This window comes from Ursus arctos, unplaced genomic scaffold, assembly GCF_023065955.2.
Source record: "Ursus arctos isolate Adak ecotype North America unplaced genomic scaffold, UrsArc2.0 scaffold_11, whole genome shotgun sequence".
Taxonomy (NCBI): Eukaryota; Metazoa; Chordata; class Mammalia; order Carnivora; family Ursidae; genus Ursus; species Ursus arctos.
Genome location: NW_026622775.1, coordinates 21,417,852 through 21,445,641, shown reverse-complemented (window position 1 = coordinate 21,445,641; position 27,790 = coordinate 21,417,852). Strand labels below are relative to the sequence as shown.

The window sequence follows — 27,790 nt, the reverse complement described above, 5'->3', positions numbered from 1 at the left end:
AAATTATCTGATCAAAAGACATAGACTAAATGGATTAGAAAATAAGATCCAGCCATATGGTGCTTACTAGAAAGTCACTTTACATTTGAGGAAGCACATTGGCTAAAAGTGAAGAGATGGCAAAAGATAGTCCATGCAAATGGTACCCAAAGACAGCAGGGGTATCTTATATCAGACAAATAGACTTAGGTCAAAAATTGTCATGAGACAAAAATGATCATTATATAATGATAAAAAGGGATTAATTCATCAAAAGAAAATAACAATCATAAAACTATATGCACTCAATATCAGAGCACCTAAATATATAAAGCAAATATTAACAGAGCTGAAGGGGAAAATAGAGAGCAATACAGTAATAGTAGGAAACTAGTAGCTCACTTTCAACAAGAGGTCATCCAGAACAGAAAATCAGTAAGAAAACAGCACCCTTGAACAATGCTTATACCAAATTGGCTTAATAGACATTCTGTCCAACACAGCATAATACACATTCTCAAGTGTGTTTCAAGACTCAAAATCAGAAATAAAAAAAGGGAGACATTACAACTGATACCACATGAATACAAGGAATCATAAGAGACTACTGTGAACAATTACATACCAACAAATTGGATAAACTTGAAGAAATGGATAAATTCCTGGAAACATACAACCTTCCAAGACTGAATCTGAAAACTAGTAAAGAGATTGAATCAATAATCAAAAACCTCTTTGGGTTTTGGAAAAGCCCAGAACCAGATGGCTTCAGTGGTGAATTCTGCTAAACATTTAAAGGAGACTTAAATGCCAGTCCTTCTCAAACTCTTCCAAAAAATTAGAGAGAACATTTCCAAATTCATTTTATGAGGCCAGCATTACTCTGATAACAAAACAAGACAAAGACACTATCAGAAAATAGAATTCCAGGCTAATATCCATGATGAACACAGATGCAAAAATACTCCAAAAAACATACTAGCAGACCAAATTAAAAGGATCATACACAGTTGTCAAGTGTAATTAATACCTGGGAGACAAGGATGGTTCAAGATATGCAGATCAGTAAATGGGCTATACCACATTGAAGAATGAAGGATAAAACTCGTGATCATCTCAAGAGATACAGAAAAAGCATTTCACAATATATAATATCTATTCATGATAAAAACAACTCTCAACAAATTAGAGAAGAAATGTACCTCAACATATTAAAGGCCATATATGGCAAGCCCCACTATTAACATCATACTGAATGTTGAAAAGCTAAAATCTTTTCCTTTAAGATCAGGAACAAGAGGGGCACCTGGGTGGCACAGCGGTTAAGCATCTGCCTTCGGCTCAGGGCCTGATCCCAGCGTTCTGGGATCGAGCCCCACATCAGGCTCCTCCGCTATGAGCCTGCTTCTTCCTCTCCCACTCCCCCTGCTTGTGTTCTCTCTCTCGCTGGCTGTCTCTATCTCTGTCAAATAAATAGATAAAATATTAAAAAAAAAAAAAGAATATACTGTTTAAAAAAAAAAAAAGATCAGGAACAAGACAGTGGTGCCCACTCTTGCCACTTCTTTCAAAATAGTAATGGAAGTGCTAGTCAGAGCAGTTACAAGAAAAAGAAAGAAAATGCATCCAAATTAAAAGTAAAATTGACTCTGTTTACAGACAACATGATCCTATACATTGAAAAAACCCTGAAGACCCCACCAAAAAAGTCATTAGATCTAATACATAAATTCAGTAAAGCTGTAGGATGCAAAATCAACATACCAAAATCAGTTGCATTTCTATACACTAACAAACTTTGAGAAAGAAATGAACAATCCCATTCACAGTAATTTCAAAATGAATAAAATACTTAGAATAAATTTAATCAAGGAAGTGAAAAAAAAAACTTTACACTGAAAGCTAAAAATCAGTGGTGAAAGAAATTAAGAAAGTCACATAATTGTAAAGGTATCATCTTAATGAATTGGATGAAATAATATTGTTAAAATGTCCACACTACCCAAAGCAGTCTTCAGATTCGATAAAGTTCCTATCAAATTTCCAATGGCATTTTTCACAAAAATAGAAAAATCAATCCTAAAATTCATAATGGGGGTTCCTGGGTGGCTCAGTCAGTTAAGCATCTGCCTTCAGCTGAGGTCATGATCCTGGGGTCCTGGGATCGAGGAGCCCTGTGTCTGGCTCCCTGCTCAGCAGGGAGCCTGCTTCTCCTTCTCCTGCCACTCCCCCTGCTTGTGCTCTCTCTCTTTCTGTCAAATAAATAAATCTTTAAAAAAAAATTCATAATGAACCTCAGAAGACTTTGAATAGACAAAGCAATCTTAAGAACAAGCTGAATGCATCACAATTCCGGATTTCAAAATATATTACAAGTCTTCAGTAATCAAAACAGTATGGTCCAACAGGCATAAAAGTAGACATATAGATTAGTGGAACAGAATAGAGAGCCCAGAAACAAATGCATGCATTTATGGTCAGCTGATCTTTGACAAGAGTGCCAAGAACACACAATGGGGAAAGGATAGTCTTTTCAATAAATAGTATTGGGAAAACTGGATGTCCACATGCAGAAGACTGAAATCGAACCTTTATCTCACACCATATACAAAAATCAACTCAAAGTGGATTCAAGACTGAAATGTAAATCCTGAAACTGTGAAACTACTGCAAGAAAACGGGGAAAGCTTCTTGACATTGGTCTTGGCAGTGATTTTCAGATCTGACCCTATGAGTACAAGTAACTAAAGTAAAAATAGACAAGTGTAATTACATCAAACTAAGAAGTTTCGGCATAGCAAAGAGAGTGAAAAGACCATCTACAGCATAGAAGAAAATATTTGCAAACGATACATCTGATAAGGAGTTAATATCCAGAATATATAAGGAAGCTGAGCAATTCAATAGCAAAATAGATAAACTGCTTTAGAAATGGGAAAAGGACCTGAAGAGACTTTTCTCAGAAGACATACAAATGGCCAACAGGTATATCGAAAGGTGCTCGTCATCACTGATCATCAGGGAAATGCAAATCAAAATCACATTGAGGTCTCACCTCACACCTGTTGGAATGGCTATTTTCAAAAAGACAAAAGATAGACTCCAGGTAAAGATGGCAGAGCACGGTTACAGCTTTTGGCTGACTACATTCAGCAAATGTAAACTTATCCAGATTGAATATGCTTTCACTGTTGTAGTTGGAAGAGCCCCTCCAGTGGGAATTTAAGCTGCAAATAGTGTGATGTTAGCAACTGAGAAGAAACAATTCCATTCTGTATGATGAGCAAGGTGTCAACAAAGTGGAAGCAATTACTGAGCATGCAGGCTTGGTGTACACTGGCATGGGCCCAGATTACAGAGTGCTTGTGCACACAGCTCAAAAACTAGCTCAGCGGTACTGTCTCATTTACCAAGGATCCATTCTAGCAGCTCAGCTGGTATAGGGAGTAGCTTCTGTGATGCAAGAATACGCTCAGTCAGGTGGTGTTCATCCATTTGGAGTTTCTTTACTAATTTGTGGTTGGAATGAGGGACAACTGTATTTATTTCAGTTCAATCCATCTGAAGCTCACTTTGCCTCCTCCAGAAAAATAACAAAGACCTGGAACTTGAAGATGCCATTCACACAGCCATATTAACCCTAAAGGAAAACTTTGAAGAGCAGATGACAGTAGATAACATAGAAGTTGGAAACTGCAGTGAAGCCAGATTTAGGAGGTTTACTTCAACTGAAGTTAAGGATTACTAAACTACCATTAGCATAATAACAAGTGATTGGAAAATCCAAAATTTTAAATAATTCCTCTACTTTACCATGTTTAAAGTATATTTTGTTTTGCAGGCTTTTTGCATACTTATTTCTACATGGTTTAATGTACTGATGTTTTTTTTTTAATGACACTCATAAATCATAATAAACTGTTAAATCCAAACACACAAACAAAAAAAGACAAAAGATAACCAGTGTTGGTGAGGATATGGAGAAAAGGAAACCCTTGTACATTATTGGTGGGAATGTAAATTGGTACAGCCACTATGGAAAACAGTATACGGAGGTTCCTCAAAAGATTTTAAAAACTACCATGTGATCCATTTCTGGAAAATCTCTGTCTCAAAAAGATATCTACACTCCTATGTTCATTGCAGTATTATTCACAGTAGCCAAGATATAGAAGCAACCTAAGTGTCAATCAACAGATGAATGGATGTAGAAGGGAGAGTAAATAGATATTTATTTCTAGTTAGGCCCCCATTCTCTATTTTTTTCTAACAATTTGTTGAAACCAAGGTTGTTTGTATTCTAGTTTCCTCTGCCTGCATGCATATATGTGATGCCATTTACCTTGTTTCTCTCTCCCATGTAATTCCTAAAAACTAGTAATCAAATCAAGAGGCTTGACCCGATCCAGTTGACATTTTTTTGTAAGAATTCTTCATAAATGTTAATATTTTGGACTTCAGTTTAGAGGCACATAATATGCGATTATTTCTGATGTTAGCATCTTTCTGATTTTATCATCCTTGGATGATCATTGCCTAGATCTATCATTTCTTTAGGAACTTTATCAGCCAAAGTTGAAATAGGAAAAAAGAGCCAAAGTATTATGGAAATAAAGGACCTTATGTATTCCCTCTGACACCTGTTGACCAGATAATGTTCACAATATTTGATTAGCTGGATTGAAAAGATGGAAATTTTTAAAGATAGGAATAAAAATTAGCAATATATTGAAGCAAATATACATGTTTGAAGGTTCTGTCACCCAGTAATCCATTGTTGAGAAAGTTCAAGAAATATAACCTATTTAAACTGATAAAACAGGAGCTGGAAGTTTATTGTTAAAAACCAATTTTTAAGTCATATAACAGGAAAATATGAAATAGGTCTTATTGTAATTTAGTAATATAGACAACTAATGTGTCTTCCTATGGAGTTGATTGAATTTTGATCATTACCTATTTCACCTTCCTTACCATTACCTTACTATTACCTTACCAGTGTATCCCCTCGAAGTCCTTGTTACACAGTGATTCTCACTGTTAGCAAAAATTTGAAAAAAAAAAAAAAAGTTTGACATAGATTTTCTAGGTGAGGGGCACCTGGGTGGCTCAGTCGTCAAGCGTCTGCCTTCGGCTCAGGGCGTGATCCCGGCGTTCTGGGATCGAGCCCCACGTCAGGCTCCTCCGCTGGAAGCCTGCTTCTTCCTCTCCCACTCCCCCTGCTTGTGTTCCCTCTCTCACTGGCTGTCTCTATCTCTGTCAAATAAATAAATAAAATCTTAAAAAAAAAATAGATTTTCTAGGTGAGTGGTAACAGCTCAGTTTATTAGTTGAGATTGTTAAATTGGTTATATTTGCCTGGGATAATACAATGTTGTGAAACTACATAGTTTAAGTCTACAGTGAAGAGAAATGGGTCAGAACAAAGAAGACAAAAGTCTGTACTATAAAACATAACTTCTCGACTTTCATTACAGATCATTAAGTTTAAAGGTTCCTTTTGTTTTTTTAATCAGTTCCTCAGAAGAGATATCACGTTGCCAAGAAATGATTCAGAAACTTCAGAACGTATTGGAGTCTGAGAGAGAGAACTGTGGATTTGTCAGTGAACAAAGGCTGAAACTTCAGCAAGAAAATGAACAGTTACAGAAGGAGACTGAGGATTTAAGAAAGATTGCTCTCGAGGCTCAAAAAAAAGCCAAATTAAAGGTATTTGCAAGAGTAGTTAGAGTTAAATGCGTATCTAAAAAAATATTTAGAGAGACCCAGTAAAACATTTTAAGACCTTTTTTTTTTTTTGGCCTTTTCATCAAATAGCACTAAATCATAATGCAGAGTATTAACCAGTCTTTTTTGTAGTGTAGAATCTGGCAAGCGTATTTGAAAATGATTGCTTTCACTATCCACACACACACAAAATTCTGTCCAACCATGAAATACACTGATATTCCTGCCAAAGCAATTTAAGCAGTGCTAGCAAAACTATAGATTAGATAACTTTATAGACTGCCACCCTCTCTTCTGTAATAGCCTCTTAAAAGTTGAACTCTAAAACTAGCTTTATAGAGGATGCTACATCAGTATGCTCTGAGAACCTCTCATAGGTAGTCTAAAATTTCCATGCTAGGAGGAAGGCAAGGGATAAAAGTCTCCTTAAGAAAAAAAAATTTCTCCTTTATTTTCACTCTCCTTCCCCCCTTCCTCATTCTAACGTTTAACATGCTTTGACAATAAGAATAAGATAAGCTGTTTAAGGGAGTTTCAAGAAGCCCCGGTATCACCTTCAACATGTTGCTTCCCTTACCCCATTCCATGCAACTTTTATAAAAGTTGTCATTAACTCTTTATGATAAAGACCTATATCTTCCAGTTTCATAGAAAGGATATGAGGTGGCAGTATTCATGTTTCACTTTGTTTTTTGTTGCTGTATACTTATAAGAAGTCACATTCCAATCTAATTCATATCAGCACATATTTACTGAATGCCTCCTACTACAAGCATCAAACACTGTAGTTATTTATAAAAACTTGAACTCTGAAAGAGAGCCTTATATCATACAGAGAAGTTTCTGCTTTATGCTTTAGTCTGTGGGGATTCAAGACTTGATATAAAGCTACAGTAATTAAGACAGTGTGCTATCAATATAATAATAATTATGATCAATGGAACAAAACAGAGTCCAGGAACAAACCCGTTTTTCATAATCACTTCATTTATAAAAAAGCACCACTGTAGTTCCATATGGAAAGAATTATCTTTATAATAAATGATGCTAGATCAGTTGGGTCCATATTTTAAAAATAAGCCTTGACCCCCATATCATACCATACATTTAAATTAATTTGAGCTGCCTGGTAGACCTAAATGCAACATATAAAACAATGGAGCTTCAAAGAGAAAATCTTCATGATCTTGGGTAAGAAAGAATTTCTTAATGAGAACACAAAAAAATAATCATAACATAAAGACTAATTGGATTTCATTAAATTAATATTATTGAGTCTGTTAAAAGGCACCATTAAGTACAATGCTGGCTCGGTTTGCCAGTTTTGCCTATTAAAAATCACAATCTAAATTGTCAAAAAAAAAAAGATACCATTCAGAGAGTGAAAGTGAAAGAAAGTATTTATAATACACGAAGTACTTGTAATGCATAAAAGATAGATAATATATGTATAATACACATTTATAATACAATAATATATAAATATACATTTGTATATACATAATGTAATATAACACAAACAAGGACTAGTATCTAGAATATAAAAACTGTTACTAATTAATAATGATAAAACAGCAATTAATAAGGAAAAAACAAGCACCCTATTTCCAAAAATGGGCAAAAAATTGAAATATGCATTTCACAAAAGAGAATGTATGAAAAAATGTCCAACTGCATTGTTTATCAACAAAATATAATTAAAATTACAATGAGGTACCACTGCATACTTACCAGAATGGCTAAAATTAAGAGCATCAAGTGTTGACAAAGATGTAAAGCAACCAGTTGGCAGTGTCTTAAAGTTGGACATATATTACATATGATGCCAAGTAATAGTGGCTTCATACCCACAGATATGAGTGCTTATATTCATGAAAACATGCACATAAGAATATTCATTGAAGTTTTAATCCTGTCAAAAACTGAAAATAACTCAAATGTCCATCCACATGAGATTACATAAATAAATGGTGGTGTATTCATATCATGAAATAGATACAGGAATAAAAAAGAATGAACTATGTCTATAAGTAATAATGGATGAGTTTCACAGACCCAATGTTGAACAAAGAAGCCACAGATAAAAAAGCTCATAGTCTATTAATTTCACTATATGAAAGTGAAGAATAGGCATAATTACCTATGAGGATGAGATCAGAATAGCAGTTACATTTTCAAAGGGTGAGTAATGATTAAAAGGGCATATGAGGGAGCCTCCGGAGGTATCTAAATCAGGGTGGTGACTCTGGTATGTCAGTATATGTGTAAAACTTGAGGTTGTACCCCTAAGACTTATGTAGCTCATTGTAAGCAAAAGATAAATCTTGGCAAAGGAAGGTCAGCAGGATTGTAAATAAAACAAGAGTAGTTTTGACTTTGATGCTTATGGAAGCTGGGTGATAGGCATATAGGGATTCGTTGTAATATTCTATTTTGTGTATGCTTGAAAGTTCTCGTACTAAAACATTTCTATAATAAAATAAGTCTGTGTACTTTGGTGAAAAAATGTTATATCTTCCTCTTATATTTTAAATTTCATAGTATAAATTTCATATGGATTAATAACTAAAAGCTACTAGTGACAGCATAAAACATTACTAGGAAATATAGGCAAATGTATAACTGATAGATGGAAAAGAACTTTCCTAACAAAACCAAAAAAGAAGAAATTGCAAATGAATATATTATTAAATTTAAGTATATAAAGTTTTTAAATATTTAGAACCATTTTTTAAGTGTTTAGAAAAGAAATAACTGGGGGAAATAATTGTAGTAAATATGACAAAAGACAAAAAATCATTCATATATAATATTTGAAAGATATTAAAGAAGAATATTTGTAACCTATTAGAAAAACATGCATGAGACATGAACAGAATTCACAAACTAAGGAAACAAATTGCTAATATACAACTTTTTAAAAGTTTAAACTCACTATTGATTAGCTGCATAGTTACCAGTGTGAGTGAATGTGCAGCTGAGAGTTTAAAATGGTATAGAGTCTAAAATTTGTTCATAAGAAAATAATTAGGATATTTCATAATTTTAAAATTTCATTGCAGTGTTTTTCATAATAACAAATTAGAAACAATCTATCTAGAAATAAAGGAACAGTGAAATCATACATCTATAAAATACTTTATTGAGTCATGATTAAAAATTATTTCCAAATAATTTATAATGCTCTTATATTGCTGTGTTCTAAGTTTTAAAAAAATAGGAAAAATGTCAGAATATATATTTATATATATATATTGCAATTCTATATACACTAATCTAAATTCTAAAATTCATAAATAAAAACAATTATCTAGAAGTAGAGGGTAGTTATCTCTGAGTTGTAGATTACAGAGAACTTATATTTGTTTTTAATTTTTTTATTTTCCATTATTTTCCAATATACATCTGCTTTTGGGTTTTGTTTTTATAGTGGGGAAGAGAGGAATCAATGACTTCCCCCTACCTGGTACTACATTTTATCTGTCTTTAACATAAGTTCAGGATAGTAATTGATGTTTTGGAGAACAAAAGAATGAATGAAAGCTTTTCTAGCCCACGTATCCTACCAAAACTGCTCCCTGTTGCCAAGTCTGCATCTAGCTTAAGAATTATTGGTAAATAAAGGGCAAAACCTCTTAACTAACTAGATAGCTATAAATTCTATTTTATAAAGGAGGATCACTGTCAGATAACTGCTGCTTTGTAGCTGATTCCTTCTTTGCCAACATAAGAACCTAGTGCTACACTTCACTGCTTTTCTTCCCCTTGAAAAAGAGTGTGATCCTCCATAGACAAACTGAAAGGAGCCAAAAAGATCAAGACAGTTGGATATTGAGAGGTCAGTTGGCTGAGAAACTTACAACTTATTATAGGAAACTTTCATTTGATCTTAAGGCCACTGCATTCCTTTCAGGCCTAGCTTTCCCCTTTTCTAACTTCTCTGTTCTTTCTGCCAGGGCTCTCCATTTCTTTGTGTCTAAATGCTCCTCATAAGTACACAAAATTAGGAAATGGATAGTTTTAGCATTTCAGTCTATTTGTGTGAGTGGTTCTATGCAGAGGAAGAACACAAAGGAAAAAGGGAGGGAGACCATAAATCCTTTCTTCCTACCAATATACTGAATTTAATCATCAGTGGGATTTTTGTTATAGGAGACCTGGTTGTAGCCCAGAGTCTTCCAACATCACTGCCGGCCTGTCTAGTTTAACAATTGGAATTTTATCAGCTAAAGGATCTGGAGTGTTTTTAAAGACCAAATTTTGATACCAAAAAGCCATCATTCACTCTGTCTACACAAGTGTTTTTATAACTTTACTATGTTTCAGGTGCTGAAGATGTAATGAAGACATGGTCCCCCTGACCCAACCCCCTCCCTAAAAACATAACTTTTGCATGGAGATGGGCAAACTTCAAACATATATTTAGAAACTAATAAATGCACTTTAGGAAGAACTTAGGGCACTGTAAGAGCCCTGATTTTGTCTAGATAGAAGCAGTAATTGAGCTAAGTTTTAAAAGTTGAATACAAATACAGATTTTGTCTAGATAGAAGCAGTAATTGAGCTAAGTTTTAAAAGTTGAATACAAATAACTAAGATAAGTAAGAGGGGTAAGACTATTCCAGGCAAAGGGAACAACATGTGAAAATGAGCCAAGAATGAAAAGGCACTGTGACAGAAACAAAGAAAGAAAAGGGAATAGTGGCACAACACAAGCTTGTAGAAGTAGGCAGAGACCAGGTTATCATGAAGGACCTCAGAACAAGGCTTGTCAAATTACAAATAGATTTTCCAAGAGGAAATGGGGAGTTAACTAGGCAGGCTGACTTCTAAAACTGTATAGATGCGTATAGCAGTTTTTAATATATATGCGAGAGAGACAAAGACAGAAACACACAATTCCGCCTAACATATCAACTGTGGCTCCTCCAGACCAAGTTGAGATTGAGGCAGAGAAGGAGAAGGAGTATATTCAAATCTAAATTTGCAGAATCCAATAATACAAAAATTAGTAAAGTAGCAGGAGTCAAGGAGCCTCAGGAGGCTTTAATACAATACAGAATTAATAAATCCAAGGTGGTTTTCCCAGGGCCAGTATTTATAAAGTCTTAAATTTCTACTTGTGTACTATTTGAGAAAATTTAAGCAATTAGGAAACACATTGCATGTAAGCAGAAGTAGTAAGAACAGCGTGTTTGCAGTTTACCCACAAACCATGGATTTTGCTGTTGTTGGGTTTTCCTTAGTGTTGAGAAAGTTGAGTCCCTGATTCATTCTTTCTGGTTGAAAGTAGCCATATTTAATAAATTATTAGAAGTTATACCAGCTGTGATGATTTTTAAAACACATTACTTTAAAATACCACAAGACATTCTTTATAATATTTCTTTAGTAAGATAAAGATGGCCCTAGAGTACACCAAAGAAATTGTTCTAGTGACTCTTTTCTCAATTGCCTCAAGGGTGGTAATAGGTAGTTTCATTCTAGATGCATGCAAGAGAATGCAATTCATTACATACATTGAATGCCAGAGAGCATTAGGGCTTCATTTTCTCCTTGATCCCCAGTCAAGAAAGCTTCTAGAGTATCTGAAGAGCATTTACTTATATGTTTATTCTGCATTATTTTTACTATAATGACATAAATTACTTAGAAATAATGAAAGATATTTCCATATGAGATTCTGAAAATCAGTAGAGTCTTTTTTTCCTGAAAAAAAAAAAATTGTTTATATCATAACTGAAGAGGTAAAGGGCTTCTTGTGTGTGATTTATTTTACAAAACCCTTTGAAAAACAATTTGAAATTTAGTATGAAGTGACTTGAGATTTTGAGTTGTTGAACACCTCAAGGTCCGAGAGGGTGGTGCCTTTGGAGAAGTCGTAGAAGCTCTGTAAACTTTTTTTTAATGGCTTGAGTAAAAAACTCTCAGTTACTGCAAGCATGAATATTTTCCATGGATTCTGGCAACAGAAGTTAAAGTAGATAATAAGAGCAGTTTCTATTGGATAGTATACTTTTTTTCTACTGGCATTTTAAGGTGTTGAGGAAAGTATTGCAAAAAATTTGTCCATCATAATTCTGGTTCGCTAAATTTATATTGTACTATAAATTTATATATAATATATACAATTACATGTATTTAATTAATGTAGTATAAGTCTTCATTTGTGATGAAGACATTGTAAACTTAATTTTTATGTAAATTTCTCATCCAAACATTTCTGTGCCACAAACAACAAAATCAATTATTTCTTTTGTGTATTATCATTGATCAGTATATCTCCTACAATAACAGAAAAGAAAAAGCAGATACTGTGTTCATTTTATTCCTCAGATCAGTACAATGGAACATGAATTTTCAATAAGGAAACATGGATTTGAAGTTCAACTGAGAGAGCTGGAAGACAGTAATCGAAATTCCACTGTTGAACTGAGGCATCTCTTAGTGACTCAACAGAAGGCAGCCAATAGGTGGAAAGAAGAAACAAAGAAACTTACTGAAAGTGCAGAAATAAGAATCAGTAATTTAAAGTAAGTCCACTATTAATTGTTTGATACATTTTACAGAATAAATTATTTTTTTAACTCTAAGATTATATTTATTATTCGGCAGTTAATTTGCTTTCACTCCTTTCTTAATGAGAAGATTAGATTTTCTTTATCAATGAAACTATTAGTATTCTAGTTATTCTAGCCAATTATTAGTATTCTAAGTTATTTTAGAATAAATTATTTAACATTTAATGTCCTTGCCATAATCTTCTTGTAAAAATCTTATATTTTTATTAAGCAAATATTTATTGAACTGCTATGAAAAATATTAAGCATTATAAACCAAAACTCATACTGTATATTTTTGTAAATTTTATGCATATTCCAAAAATATACTGATTTTTGTTGGACACAGCAGTTTAGAATCTTAATACTCATTGCATGTAGGCATAGCATGTTTTGTGGTTGCAGCAGAATCTGATTGATTTGCAAAGCCTAAGTATTTGCTCTGTGGCCCTTGAAGAAAAGGTTTGCTGACCCCTGCCCAGAAAGTACTTGAGCTTTTATGCTGAATGCAATGGGATTCTGTGGAAGGCTTTGAGCAAAGTGATATGATCAGGCTTAAATGTTCAACAAATCAGTTTGATTGCAGTTTGAAGAATAGACTGTAGAGGGGCAAGGGTAGAAGGGAGAAGGTAGGCAAGTACTGTATAATCGATATATAAAATGTAACTTAGATTAGGTTTTAAAGGGTTGGAGATCATTAAAAAAAAAAGTTTGAGCTATGTTAAATATGAGCTGCCTGGAAAACATTTAAATCAGGATATCAACTAGTCAGCTGAGTCTGTAAGTTTGGAGTTCAGGGAAGAGATTTCAGCAGTAGCCATAAATGTGGCAATCATTAACATACACGTGATTTTTAAAGTCCTGGGATAAGAACTTGTAGAAAGGAAGTCCAAATACATTAAGCTGTCTGAGGACTGAGTTCCAAAAGTTAAAGTCCAGAGAGATGAAAATTCCACTGAAAGAGAATGAGAAAGAATATCCAGAGAAATAAGAATCATGATAGAATGGTTAAAAAAAATTTTTTTCAGAAGTATAAGTGATAATAATAGGTGATATTTACTTATTAGCACATAACATGTTTGTTGCTCTAAACAACTTATGTGTACTTAATTAATCTTGACAACAACCCTACAAAGTGGATAACATTATCATTTACATTTTACAGATAGAGAAACTGAGGCTGAGGGAGTTAAGGAACTTGTTCAAAGTCACATAACTAACAAATGACCAGTAAAGACAATATGCTCTTAACCATTGTTTTATAAAATGCTACTGATTGGTTGAGTAAAGTGAAAACGGAGAATGGACCTTTCAGTTTGCCACCCTTTGATGGTCTTTGTTAACCATGATAAGAGCAGTTTTGTTAGAATGCTGGAGTAAAAATGTATTTAGAATGAATTCAAGAGAAGAAGAGAATTTCTGTTTCCAGTTTTATGGTGAGCTAGGTAATTTGAACCTCCACCACAACTAAAAAAGTTAGATGAATTATAAAAAGTATCTACTAAGAACATTAAAGAACTAACAAAATTAATTATTACCAATTTGGCCTTATCCCAGGAATGCAAAAGTATTAAAACCATTGAAAATAAGTTAATGTAATTTATCACATTAACTTTTTTAAAAGAGAAAAATCATAAGATCTTCTCAATAGATACAGAAAAGGCATTTGATAAAATTTGATATCCACTTATATTTCAAAATAACTTAACAAACAAGGAATAGAATTTCTTTTATTTTGGGGTGCCTGGGTGGCTCAGTTGTTAAGCGTCTGCCTTCGGCTCAGGGCGTGATCCCAGAGTCCTGGGATCGAGCCCCACATCGGGCTCCCTGCTTCTCTGGGAGCCTGCTTCTTCCTCTTCCACTCCCCCTGCTTATGTTCCCTCTCTCACTGGCTGTCTCTCTGTCAAATAAATAAATAATCTTAAAAAAAAAAAAGAATTTCTCTTATTTTGTAAAGGTATCTATTCTAAAGCAAACATTTTTAATGGCAAAAAAAAATGTTAGTAATTTTCCTTTGAAGATTGGGAAGATAACAAAGAAGTTCATTATTACCACTCTTATTAATATTTATATCAGAAGTCCTTATCAATGCATTGAGCAGGAAAATGAAATAAGAGGTATACAGACGAAAAAGGAAGGAAGAAAACAGTCATTCTTCACAGACAACATGACTGTATATGTAGTAAGTCCAAAATAATTAATAGATAATATGCAAATATACAAAAATCAATTGTATTTTTACATACCTACAACAAATATTTCAAAACAAAACTTTAGTAAAATTTACAATGCATCAAAAAGCATCAGATGCTCAGGAATAAACCTAACAATGTGTGAGACTTCTACATGAGAACTATGATATCAGGAAGATTAAGGAGGCGTAACTAAATAGAGATCCGGTTAATTGATCAGAATACTCAATATTATAAATTTGTTTACAACGCCTCCCCCCCCCCCCCAACCATCTGTAGACTCAGTGTAATCCCAGACAAAATCCTAGGACATGGAGCAGTATCCAAAATATATTAGGTGAAAAAAATTTTTTTACAGTAGGTACGCCCTTAAAGAGGGGAAAGTGTACGTGTGTGTGTGTGTGTGTGTGTGTGTGTGTGTACATATATATACAAGCATGCTATACATATACTACATTCATACACATATGTGCATACTCTCTTCTTAAAAATAGAAAGGTGACCAAAACAATAATTAAAATTTTTATCTATGAGGAGAGAGAAAGGAGTAAAGGATAAAGGCTAGACTTCTTTGAATGAACCTTGTCTTACAGACAAGGCTTGGGTTTGAAACTATATAAATGAACCTTGTCTTACAGACAAGGCTTGGGTTTGAAACTATATAAATGAACCTTGTCTTACAGACAAGGCTTGGGTTTGAAACTATATAAATGTTCATATAATTATCTTTTAAATTAAATCAAAATTTTTTTAAAAACCTAAAAATCGAAAGTAAAATTAAACAAATGAACTTAATTGTGTACAAGTTGATGGCTTAACTACACAGATAAATTATTTCAAGTGACATTAAACACAGTAATTAGATTGTATATCCCTAGTGAGATAAATCCTAAGGATAAAAGAAAGTGTAAAAAAACCATAAACTGCTTTTAGTAGTTATATCATTAAAAATAATATTGGTGTTATTATTATTCTGAAACTTTTTATTTTAAGAGGGATTTTTTATAATAAGATTTTTAAATAAGATTTTTATAATAAGAGGGAAGAAACTCAAATTTAAAAAAACTTGTATTTCTACATTGAAATTGGGAATATTATCATGGGAACTCATGATGTGTTACACTCTTAAAAACATGTATTTCCTGGCTCTGTTCACTTAAGGGATTTTAGAGGGAGTGACTAGTATTCGGTTGCAATGGTTTCTTTCCTAAAAGAAACCAGGATTTTTTAGAGAAATGATTGATTACAGATCTAGAATAGGAAAGTACAGTGTGAGCCTAGAAAACACTTTAATATAGCAAAAGGGGAGGAAGGTATCAAGATTATTTGGGTCATTGGCAAAAGGACCCAGGAGCCAACTTAAGTAGGCCCCTTCTGGCTGATGTGGGAACAATTTGAACATCAAAAAGAATATCTGCAGTAAATTGAAACATGTCAAATATATTAAAAATCCATGACTTCGGAGTGATATTAAATAAAGAAAAAAAGCCTTTGGTCACCTTTGGAAGATGCTGTGGAACCAGATCTTTCTGAAAAAAGATAAAGGGGAAAATCAAGCTTTTCCTTTACTCACTATACTTCATGAAATGCTACGTGGCCTTTACTACTATAATAGCCTTGCTTCACTGGTTAGGGAACCAGTGTAGGGATTTTGCCCGTTAGTTGCTCAATGTGTCTGTTCTGATTATGCATCCCAGAACCAGGGAAATAAACACAGAATAGGAATATAGACACACTTGTTGTGAGACTTAAGCCAAGATTTCATTGATGACCTGATCTGCATAAACCTCTCCTGGTTGGTGGACCACAGTGCTATTTGGGGTCTCTAGGAATTTTTTTCAACAACAGTGTCCAGTAATCCTGAAAATGTCAGGATTTCTCGTTCCCCACTGCATGGTCACCCTGCTAACTCTTCACAGATCCCTTAGGGGAAGGCCAGGAGGAAGTATATATGGATGTAGAACAGATTCCTTTTAAAGGAACCTGCAGCTCCTTTCTTTATTTAAAAGGCTTTGAGTCTGTGACCTGACTCAAGTTTGAGAAACGGTTATAGGGCTGTGACACTTTCTTGTAGTGATTCAAGTCAGGCTTGCTTTTCTACTTCTCCAAATCAAGTAATAGAACACACATCTATTTCAGTTCTAGGGTCACAGTGATCAAACTAGCAAATCCCAAAGATCTCTGCAGATCATACTCTCCTGACAACTACTTCAACTCTGCTGCCCATTCTAGTAATGATGACCACATTTTCTTTGGAGATTTAAGGCTGCTACAGCACCCTTGTCATCAAGAATCCTATCATCAGCATTGAATTCAGGAAGCCCAGTTCCATGGTAGCAGTTGTCATTTCTGTTCCACAGTGAATAACCACTACAGAGCTCTGCAGGGATACTGGAGCAACTCTCATGACTGTATTTCACAGTCTTTCTGGAGAAAATATCCTCTGGATCCTCCTGAGGGTCAGAGTTGAAGGATGCATGAGCTGCTTTTACATAAAAATAATAAAAATAAAAAAACCTCACCGTTGTCTTCCCATCTCCCCCCAGCCTTTGGTAACTTCCTCTACACTACTGATTCTCAAATGGGGATTACTTTGTGCTTCTCCCCTCCCTGGAACATTTGTCTTGAAAATATCCAAAGACATGTAGGGATGATTCTGGATCTAGTGTACAGAGGCCAGGGATGCTGCTAAACATCCTGTAATGCACAGCATAGCCCCTCACAACAAAGGATTTTGCAGCCAAAGATGTCAGAAGTGCCAAAGGTGACAAACCTTGCTTTATACCATAACAAGTATTTTCTTACATTTCAATATCATTCAGTATAGGTTACCCTTGAACCCAGATTTTGTTCAACTGACCAAACAAATCAAGATACTTGAGCTAACACACTGAATCCAGAATATCTGCTTTGTAAGCCCACATTGAAAAATTTGGCCCAATCTGTTATTTCTTCCACTGTAATACAGCCCCTTAGGATCCATTCTCTCACATAGTGCCCAGGTTCTGTCTACATACAATTGGCAGAATCGTGTAATGATTTTAGGGTATTCTGCCTCCTTATAGGTCTTGTTTTGTAGGTCATTCCGTAGAGCCTATCAGACTTGACTCAGGCTGTAGATATAGAAGTAGTGAATGAATGAATGAATGATGCTGAGGTAAATCCTGAAGGGAATCACCTATTCCTTGTAAAGCAACTCCCTCAGAGGAGACTGTTACAAACTCTTTAGGCAGAGAATACTTAGCTTTTCAAATAGTGTGGAAGGACTGCTTCTACTGGCAAAGGAGGCATGGTGGAATTTAGGGATTCAAGGCCCCAGCTTCATTGAAGTCTGTCTGAACACGTGTTCCCATCTCAATTTTCAGGGAAGGAGAGACCCTGCAAGTTTAGGAATTCAGTTTGTGTTATAATTTAGCCATATACAGGATTAGACTTTGCATTTGATTATCAGAAATCTTGGCTTTGCAACCAGAGGAGATAGGGTTTCTTTTAAGGTGGTCATGATAGCTTTCAAGTCCCTAACCTGGACACTGAGCTCAGAATTTAAAACTCTGAGCTATTTATTGTGATCTTCAAAGTTGTCCAGTGTACCTAGAAGTCCCATTATGCTCCTCATTCACTAGTGTTTTGTGTCCTTAACTACTTGGTCATTCAAAAACTTATCCTTTATAGGCATATATATAGCTGATAATTTAAGTAACTGTTTTGCCATTGCATAGCATGGATTACGAGTGTACCCTTTTCCAGTGGCCTTTAAATCTAATCAAAGCAGAGAACTAATTCCGGATAATCCAGAACCACTTAGAGTACTCATTCCTGAGGTTATATTCCTCTGGGACTACTTATGGAATTGAAACCAATTTCTATGTGTATTGGTTTATTCAGAAAAACAGAGCTACTCTGAGTCATATAGAATATGGGATTTATTTTGGGAATTAGGTCTGACACAGTTGTAGGAACTGGTAGAGAAGTCAGTGCAGTGCAGTTGTCTCTGCATCTGGTATTAAGCCTAAAGTCACTATGGGCCACCTTAGCTTGAAGTCATGAAGAAAACCTGGATATGAATGAAAGCAACTCTAAAGACAAACTGGAACTCTGTTTTCATTTATATCTCATCATCTCCAACACTGCCATAGATGACCTGCAGGGAAAGCTGATGCCCTTTACCATTGCATCTGCACATGACTCAAGAGGCTGAAAGAGGACATCTGCCAAGGGGCAGAAGATGGAATTGCTGTGGACCCAAGTAGAGCTGCACACCAACATAGTGACCTAACATATTAGCAACAGTGTGTATGAGTTGCCGCAGTGCCAGGGGACCTGCCAGCCTTCAGAGCCTGCTGCACAAATTTGTTTTATGATCAACACCGACCCAGGACCAGGCAGGGAAGGGAATGCTGGGAAATGTAGTTCCAGCTTAGCTAAGTTGATGTAGTCCAAAGCTGCCACCATCTGTTTGTCATAACTTAATTAAATGATGTTGAGCAGTTCACAATGTTTACATAAGGAAATAGGAAACCATACAATATAAAATAGACTTAAATGAACATCAGTCTAAAGATTTCATTTATGATAGCTATAACTTGTTGAATATATACTATTTGCCACTTTACAAACTCATGTAATGATCACAAAAACTTTATGAAGTAAATGCTGTAATATTCCCTGTATTAGGGTTCTCCAGAGAAACAGAACTAATAGGATGTGTGTATGTGTGTGTGTGTGTCTGTGTGTGTGTGTGTCTGTGTGTATGTGAGTGTAAAAAGGTTTATTTTAAGGAATTGGCTCATGTGCTTGTGGAGCTTAGCAAGTTTAAAGTTTTTCTGAGGGAGAAAACTGACAAGCTAGAGACTCAAGAAGGAGTTGCAGTTTGAGTCCAAAGACATTCAGGCTGGAGACCTGAAGAGCCATAGTTACTGTTCAAGTTCAAAGGCCGTCTCTTGCAGAATTCCCTCTTGCTTGGGAGAAGTAAGCTTTTTGTTCTGTTAGGCCATCAACTAATTGTATGAGGTCCACCCACATTATGGAAGGCATTCTGCTTTACTCAAAGTCCAGTGATTTAAATGTAAATCTCATCTAAAACATTCTTACAGAAACATCCAGAGTAATGCTTGATTAAACATCTGGGCACCATGGCCCAGACAAGTTGACACATAAAATTAACCATCACACTCTCCATTTTACACATGAGGAAACTCTAGACTTTAAAAAATTTATAAAGATCCGTAATCCATTATCAGCAATTTTGGATTTGAAAAAACTCTGACAATAGAATTTTCCTAAGTTAGCTGCCTACACTTTGGTGGCAAACCTGACTTGAACTGACAGGAGGCTGTTTATGGTATAAGTTATCTATGTGTGCACACATACCCATATACACATATATACACATACACACAAACATTTCATTTATTGTGCCTATTCATTTCTGACTGTTGTAATCTCTATCCTCTAAACCTCTAAACCTCTAAAATATTTTCTTGGATGTCTTAGGCTTTGCTATATTGTATATGTAATTTGCACACACCAACTAATTACTCCCAGTAGATTATTGATAGTGAATGTGTTTTATTTTAGTTTGTATTCTCTGAATTATCAAGCAAAGTACTTTGCCAAAAGGAAGTATACAGAATGTAGAATGTAATTGCCTGGAGTCTGTCAAAATAGTTTTTACACAACCCTATCTATCGCCTTCATCTGGACTAGAAAGCTTGTTAAGGCCCTTTACAACTTGTGACTTCAGGAATAGTACTTGATTTTTTGAAAAATAATTCACCCAAGTTATATACTCATTTTATTATCAAGGAATTTTTACGTGATTCCCCGGAGTTGTGCCACTATTACATAGAAGTGTGAGTTGTAAGATCATCCATATTTTTTGGTAGGATATTTTATTAGTTCAGGAAGATCAAAGAACATCTTAAAAAATTATAGATATCCTAGACTTTAAGTTTTATAGATCTTAGATTCTGTACATTGATATTTTAATATATAGGATTAAATATTTTTGACCAATAAAACACCTTAATTTATGCAACAAATGTCCTATAAATCAAATTCTTACATCTGAAATCATCTTAAATGCTCTGATTCATGCTTTTAAAATAACCTGTAAAGTAAGTGCTCTGGGAAGGAAAATTTGTATAGTTGTTTTCAATTATAGACAAATCAGTGATTCTCAAAAATTATTTTTCCTCCAAAATATAAACTGAGGCAGAGTACAAAATAGAGATGTCCCCACATGTGGTACACACAAAAGATCAAAACAGAGTGAAGATGAAAAAGAAAAGAGTAGACTTGAATCACCTTAGAGGAAGATGGAGAACACACTGGTGACATTAAACCAGATGGGCTATAATCATAAAAAGAAATTGAGTGAAATACTTTTTTAGTGAAAATATGCAAAATAAATCTGAAAACATGAAACTTTGGTAGCTGTGGTGTGGGGTTTTTTGCAGCTGTCAATTAGCACTTTATTTAAGTTTATATTTTAATTCCTGTTCATTAACATACCGCATTATATTAGTTTCAGGTGTACAGTATAGTGACTCAGCAATTCCTTACATCACCCAGTGCTCATCACAAGTGCATTCCTTAATCGCCATCACCTATTTAACCCAATGCCCCACTCCCCTCTGGTAACCATCAGTTTGTTCTCTATAATTAAGTCTGTTTCTTGGTTTGTCTCTCTTTTTTCCCTTTGCTTGTTTGTTTGTTTCTTAAATTCCACATATGAGTGAAATCATATGGTTTTTCTGTGACTGACTTATTTCACTTAGCATTATACTCTCCAGCTCCATCCATGACATTGTAAATGGCAAGATTTCATTCTTTTTTATGGCTGATTAATATTCCATTGTATATGTATATGTACACATACATACCACATCTTCTTTATCCATTCATCAACTGATGGACACTTGGGCTCCTTCTGTATCTTGGCTATTATAAATGATGCTGCTATAAACATAGGGGTGCATGTATCCCTTTGAATTAGTGTTTTTGTATTCTTTGGGGAAGACCAGTAGTGCAAATGCATATTTGTAGGGTAGTTCTATTTTTTTTACTTCCTGAGGAACCTCCAAACTGTTTTCCAGGGCGACTGCATTAGTTTACTTTTCCACCAACAGTGCATGAGTGTTCTTTATTCTCCACATTCTCGTCAACACCTACAGTTTCTTGTGTTGTTGATTTTAGCCATTCTGACAGGTGTGAGGGGTAGCTGTGGTTATTTGATATAATCACTCAATTCCTTTAATACCTACTGATAATATTAACAAGGTGATACTGGATTGGAAAGTCATCTATCTTTTGGTAAAACTCTCCCCAGTGAGCTAATTCAGGATAATGAAAGACTTCTTTGATTAACCAAAACATAGTTTTCAATTATTGAGAAACATACCAGATTTTAGGAATAAACATTGATCTGGCGTGAGAGTTGAAGGTGGGAAATACCCTGCAGAAGAAAATATCCAAAGCTCGGCAGTGAATAACAATTTTGGAGGAACATGTTTGCTGGAACATAAAGATATATAACCAAAAATTAATAGTAAATGACATATTTAATAATTCCTAATTTATAAATTCTATAATAGCAAATGTTTATATAATGAATTATATCTCCTTTTTTTAAGATGCAGCAAATCTTGACATTAAAAAATAATGAATACAGATATCTAAGAAAGAAATACCACAGAAGAGAGTTCTTGTTTAAGCATGTATGGAATACTATTTCCACAGAGTTGATTTTTCACTTGATCTGTTTAAGAGTTTCATTATGCACTTCATTGCTGAATTACTAATCTCTTTCTCTTCAAGCTTTCAATGTGGCCCATTTGGGGGAGGGGGGAAAGGAAGAAGGAAGGAAGGAAGGAAGGAAGGAAGGAAGGGAGGGAGGGAGGGAGGGAGGGGAGGGAGAGAAAAAGAGGAAAAGAAAGAAAGAGGAAGAAAGAAAGAAAGGAAGGAAGGAAGGAAGGAAGGAAGGAAGGAAGGAAGGAAGGAAGAAAGAAAGAAAGAAAAGAAAGAAGGAAGGAAGAAAGAAAGAAAGAAAGAAAGAAAGAAAGAAAGAAAGAAAAAGAAAGAAAGAAAGAAAGAAAGAAAGAAAGAAAGAAAGAAAGAAAGAAAGAAAAGAAAGAAGGAAGGAAGGAAGAAAGAAAGAAAGAAAGAAAGAAAGAAAGAAAGAAAGAAAGAAAGAAAGAAAGAAAAAGAAAGAAAGAAAGAAAGAAAGAAAGAAAGAAAGAAAGAAAGAAAGAAAGAAAGGAAAGAAACCAGGCAAAAATAAACTACAGCTTTAAGATCATACATATAGCTGCTGCAAGAATGCTCATACCAGCATTTTTCCTAATTGTCCCCAAATGGAAATGCAAATGCCCATTAGCAGTACTCTGGATAATGGAATTCATTTTTATTACTCTATATTATCCTGATACACCTAGACATTTCTTTTTCTAGCATATTCCTAAAACTGGAATTGTCAAGTCGTAATGCATGCATATTTTCAACCTTAGTAGAAAATGCCTCACTGTTTCCCAAAATAATTGTAGCTATTTACAGTCTTGCAAGTAGTAGGGTATATGAGAATTTTTGATAATCCTCATCTTTACTCAGTGAATGAAGTCAGATGTGTTAAATTGTAGTACTCTAATAACTACTGGTTTCTGATTGTAGTTTTAACTTGCACCTCTCTTATTTCTATCACAGTTGAGCATCTTTTTATATGTTTATTGGCCTTGTGAACTTTTATTTTGTGAAGTGTTTCTTCAGGCCTTTTAACCATTTCTCTTTTGAGTTGTTTACGTTTTTTTGAGGTGTTGCAAATATCTCCTCTCATTCTCTCCTCCCCTGCTCCTCTATTTCGATAAACAGAAGTTCTTAATTTTAATGGAGTCATGTTTATCTCTTTGGTTTTATGATGACTGCTTTGTGTGTCTTATTTTAAGAACTCCCTTTCTGGGGCGCCTGGGTGGCTCAGTCATTAAGCGTCTGCCTTGGGCTCAGGGTGTGATCCCAGGGTCCTGGGATCGAGCCCCAGGTCGGGCTCCCTGCTCCACTGGGAGCCTGCTTCTTCCTCTCCCACTCCCCCTGCTTGTGTTCCCTCTCCCGCTGGCGGTCTCTCTCTCCGTCAAATAAAGAAATAAAATCTTTAAAAAGTAAAAATTAAAAAAAATTAAAAAAAAAAAAAAGAACGCCCTTTCTATCCTGAGCTCTAAAGATATTCTCTTTAAGTCTTTATTTAATTCAGAATTGATTTTGTGTATAGGGTAAGGTAGAAGTCTATTTTTTCCAAGTGGTAGCCATTCATCCCTGGAACATTTAATGACAAAATTGTCATTTCTTCACTACTTTGCAGTATCCCCTTTGTCATAATTTGTGTCCATATGTGTGTGTTTCTGAGCTTCTTATGTTTCACTTGTTTGTCAGCCTATCCTGTGTCAGTTCCATAGTGCTGTGTTCATTATAACTTTAGAAGACACTTTCGAAAACAAATACAAGATTAGAAAAGTGACTTGATATCTGATAAAAACACTCCTGTTATTCAGTTTTTCAAAAATATCTGTAGTTAGCCATGGACATTTCCATATTTATATAAATTCATATTCATAAAATTGTGTTCTTAAGTTCCATAAAGAAATATGAGATTTTGATTAGGATTACATTGAATCTATAAGAAAATTTGAAGCAAGTTAACATAATTTAAAATTTTAAAGATTCCAATCTCTTGGACATGAATCTCTCTACTTGTTTACATCTTTTTTAACATCTCTCAATAAGGTTTATTAATTTCTTTGTACAAGTCTTACACATCTTTGTTAGATTTAGTTGGTATTTTTTAGTAATCAATATTTTTTTGATATTATAAATAATATATCTCTGATTTTATTTACTGACCTTTGCTTGTGTAAAGAAATGGAAATGCTTTTTGATACTGATTTTTTTAACCACTAACCTTGCTCAGTACAAAAAGCTGTAGATTTTTTTGGATTTTTCCTTTCAACATCTCTATTGTGGTATAATTTGCATACTGTGTAACTCACTCCGTTAAGCATACAATTCACTGATTTATAGTAATTTTACAGAGTTGTGCAAACATCACTTCAACCAGGTTTCAGCACATTTCCATCAAACCACAAAATCCCCCATGCTTATTTGCAGGCAGTACCAACATCCTATTTCTGGCAGTCAATAATCTACTTGCTGACTCTATAGATTTGCCTGTTCTGGACATTTCCTATACATGGAATCATGCATTATGTATTCTTTTACATCTGGATTCTTGCCTTTAGTATAATGTTTTTAAAATTCATCCATATTGCATCATAGATCAGTATTGAGTATATTTTTATTGATGAGTCTGTGGAATGGATATAAACCACATTTTGTTTATCCACTCACCAATTGATGGACCTTTGGATTGATTCCACTTTTTCTTTTAATTGTGGTAAAATATATATATAACATTTACCATCTTAGCCATTTCTAAGTATACATTTCAGTGGTGTTAAGTATATTCACTTTGTTACCATCACAACTCATCCTTCTCTGGAACTTTTTTTCATCTTGAAAATTGGAAACTCCATACCTATTAAACTAAACTCCCTAGTGCCCTCTTCCCCCTCCCCTAGCCCCTGGAAACCGTCACTTCACCTTTGTCTCCATGACCTTGACTACTCCAAGTACCTCATGTAGGTAGAACCACATGGTATTTGTCCCCCTGTGATTGCCTTATTTCATCCAACACAAAGTCCCCAGGCTCATCCATGTTGTAGTGTCTTCCAGAATCTCCTCTTTTAAGGATGATAAGGAGGGACTTCCTTTTTGTTTCTGTATACTTCACAGCTTTTTTGTCTCTCATTTCTTGCATTACTGTCTTTTTATGTTTAGTTGATTTTCTTTAATGAAACCTTTGAGTTCCTTTCTCATTTCTTTTTGTGTATATTTTATAGCTGTTTTCTTTGTGATTACTATGGGGATTACATGTAACATCCTAAAGTTATAACACTCTAATTTGGGTTTATACCAGTTTAACTTTAGTAACATACAAAAACTCTGATCCTTTATAGCTCTATCCCTACTCCTTTCAGTTGTTGATATCACAAAATTATGCCTTTATGCATTGTGTCCAAAAACATAAACAATTTTTCAAAATGCATTGGTCTCCTACATTATATAGGAAACAAAATATAACTCTACTTTTTATTTTTTACCTGATTTAAAAGACTAATATATTTTTTAAAAAGCAATTAGTCTAAAAGCCAGTATTATTACAACTTTGGTTCATAACTGCACATTTTGTTTTCTATAATTTAAGAAATTAATGCATGTGTTGGATTTTGTTATATATAATTATATTGTCTCTGAATTTAACAATTTTATTTATTTCCAGTCATCATATATTTTATTTCCCTTTCTCACCTATTACGTTGACGAGACCTCCAGTACAGTGCAGAATCAGAGTGATAGTCAAGGACTCTTTCCTTTTTTTCAATCTCAGAAGGAACAGATTTCAATCTTCATCTTTGTGTATGATGTTTTCTGTGTTGAGGGATAATTTCTGTTAGATTCAGAAAGTTTCCTTCTCATTTTACTTAGTTTTTATCATAAATATTGAATTTTATAAAAGCTTTTCCTGTATTATTTGAGGTAATCATTTTATTTTTTCTTTTTAATCTGTTAGTGGGATAAATTTTATAGATCAGTTTTGCTAGTATACCAAGTTTGCATTCCTGTAATAAAACCAACAGAGTTGGAATGCATTCTCCTTATGTATTGCTGGATTTGGCTTGCTAGTATTTTGTTTAGTATTTTTTTCATCTATGTTCACTAGAGAGATTGACCTGAAACTTTCCATTCTTGAATTTGCATTGTTAAGTTGTAGTATCTAAGTTACGCCAGCCTCAAGAAATTGGAAACTGGTGCTTTTTCTGTTTTCTCATAAACTTTGTATTTTAGAAATGTTTATTCTTTGAATATTTGGTAGATCTCACCAATGAAGTTCTCTTGGCCTGGAGTAGTGGTGGTGGTGATGGTGTTCTGGGATTTCTATGGTAATATCTTTGATCGTTGATTCCATTGAACAGTTATAGAACTCTTCAAATTTTCTATTTCTTCTTTGAAACAGTTTTGGTAAATTATATTTTTCTCTAAATATATCCATGTCTTCTAAATTTTCAAGTATTTTAGACACAATGTGTTCATAATATATGACGTCTGAAGTATCTGTAATAATAACCCTTTTTGCATTACTCATGCTGGTATTATTTGTACCTTTCATTTTCTTAAATGGTGACTTTTGAAGAGTATAGGTTTTATTTTTTTTTTTTTAAGATTTTATTTATTTATTTGACAGAGAGACAGCCAGCGAAAGAGGGAACACAGGCAGGGGGAGTGGGAGAGGAAGAAGCAGGCTCCCAGTGGAGTAGCCTGATGTGGGGCTCGATCCCAGGACTCTGGGATCACGCCCTGAGCTGAAGGCAGACACTTAATGACTGTGCCACCCAGGCGCCCCTGAAGAGTATAGGTTTTAATACAATGCAGTCTATCAATTTTTTCATGATTTGTTCTTGTGTCCTATGTAAGAAATTTTGCTTACCACAGATTTTCTTCATGTTTCTTCTAGAAATTTTTTTTTTTTTTAAAGATTTTATTTATTTATTCAACAGAGATAGAGACAGCCAGCGAGAGAGGGAACACAAGCAGGGGGAGTGGGAGAGGAAGAAGCAGGCTCACAGCAGAGGAGCCTGATGTGGGGCTCGATCCCACAACGCCGGGATCACGCCCTGAGCCGAAGGCAGACGCTTAACCGCTGTGCCACCCAGGCGCCCCTCTTCTAGAAATTTTTAAATTTCTAAACATATGGGGATATTTTAGTTATCTTTTTGTTAATTACTTCTGTTTTCCATAGATCTGTCTCTTAGAAACAGTATATGGTTCTGTTTTAGACCGTTTAGTTCATTTATATTCAGTGTAATCCAAAGTATATTGAGATTTGTTATCTGTATTTTATTTTAGTACTTCCTATTTTTGTCATCTTTGCTTTCTTTTTCTTTCCTTTCTCATCTTTTTTATTGACTTGGTGATGTTGTTGTTTTTTTTTTTTTTTTTAAATCATTCCACTTCTCCTCCTAAGCTTTGGAAATTAAATAACTCTGTATTCTTTTGGTTGTTACCCTAGAAGTTATGCAGTATTATTTACCATAGGAAAGTCTAAAGTTAATCAAAGTCTTTATCCTCCTGCCAGATAATACAAGAACTTCGGAACATATTAACACCATTTATTTCCTTTGCCCAACTTACATATTATTGTTGCCAGATTTTAAATTCTGCTTTGTAGTG

General features: G+C 34.4%; 1 protein-coding gene and 1 pseudogene across 4 annotated transcripts in view; both read left to right on the top strand.

The window, feature by feature from the left end:
- Window positions 1–27,790, top strand: part of SCLT1 (sodium channel and clathrin linker 1) — a 193,736-nt gene that overhangs the window by 132,943 nt on the left and 33,003 nt on the right. For all 4 annotated transcript variants that reach the window (XM_026499334.4, XM_057310066.1, XM_057310067.1 and 1 more), the window contains 2 exons: window positions 5,496–5,688; window positions 12,043–12,239. In XM_026499334.4, the coding sequence (XP_026355119.2) occupies window positions 5,496–5,688; window positions 12,043–12,239 (390 nt within the window). The remainder of the gene's footprint in view (window positions 1–5,495; window positions 5,689–12,042; window positions 12,240–27,790) is intronic.
- Window positions 2,882–3,732, top strand: LOC113255667 (proteasome subunit alpha type-2-like; annotated as a pseudogene).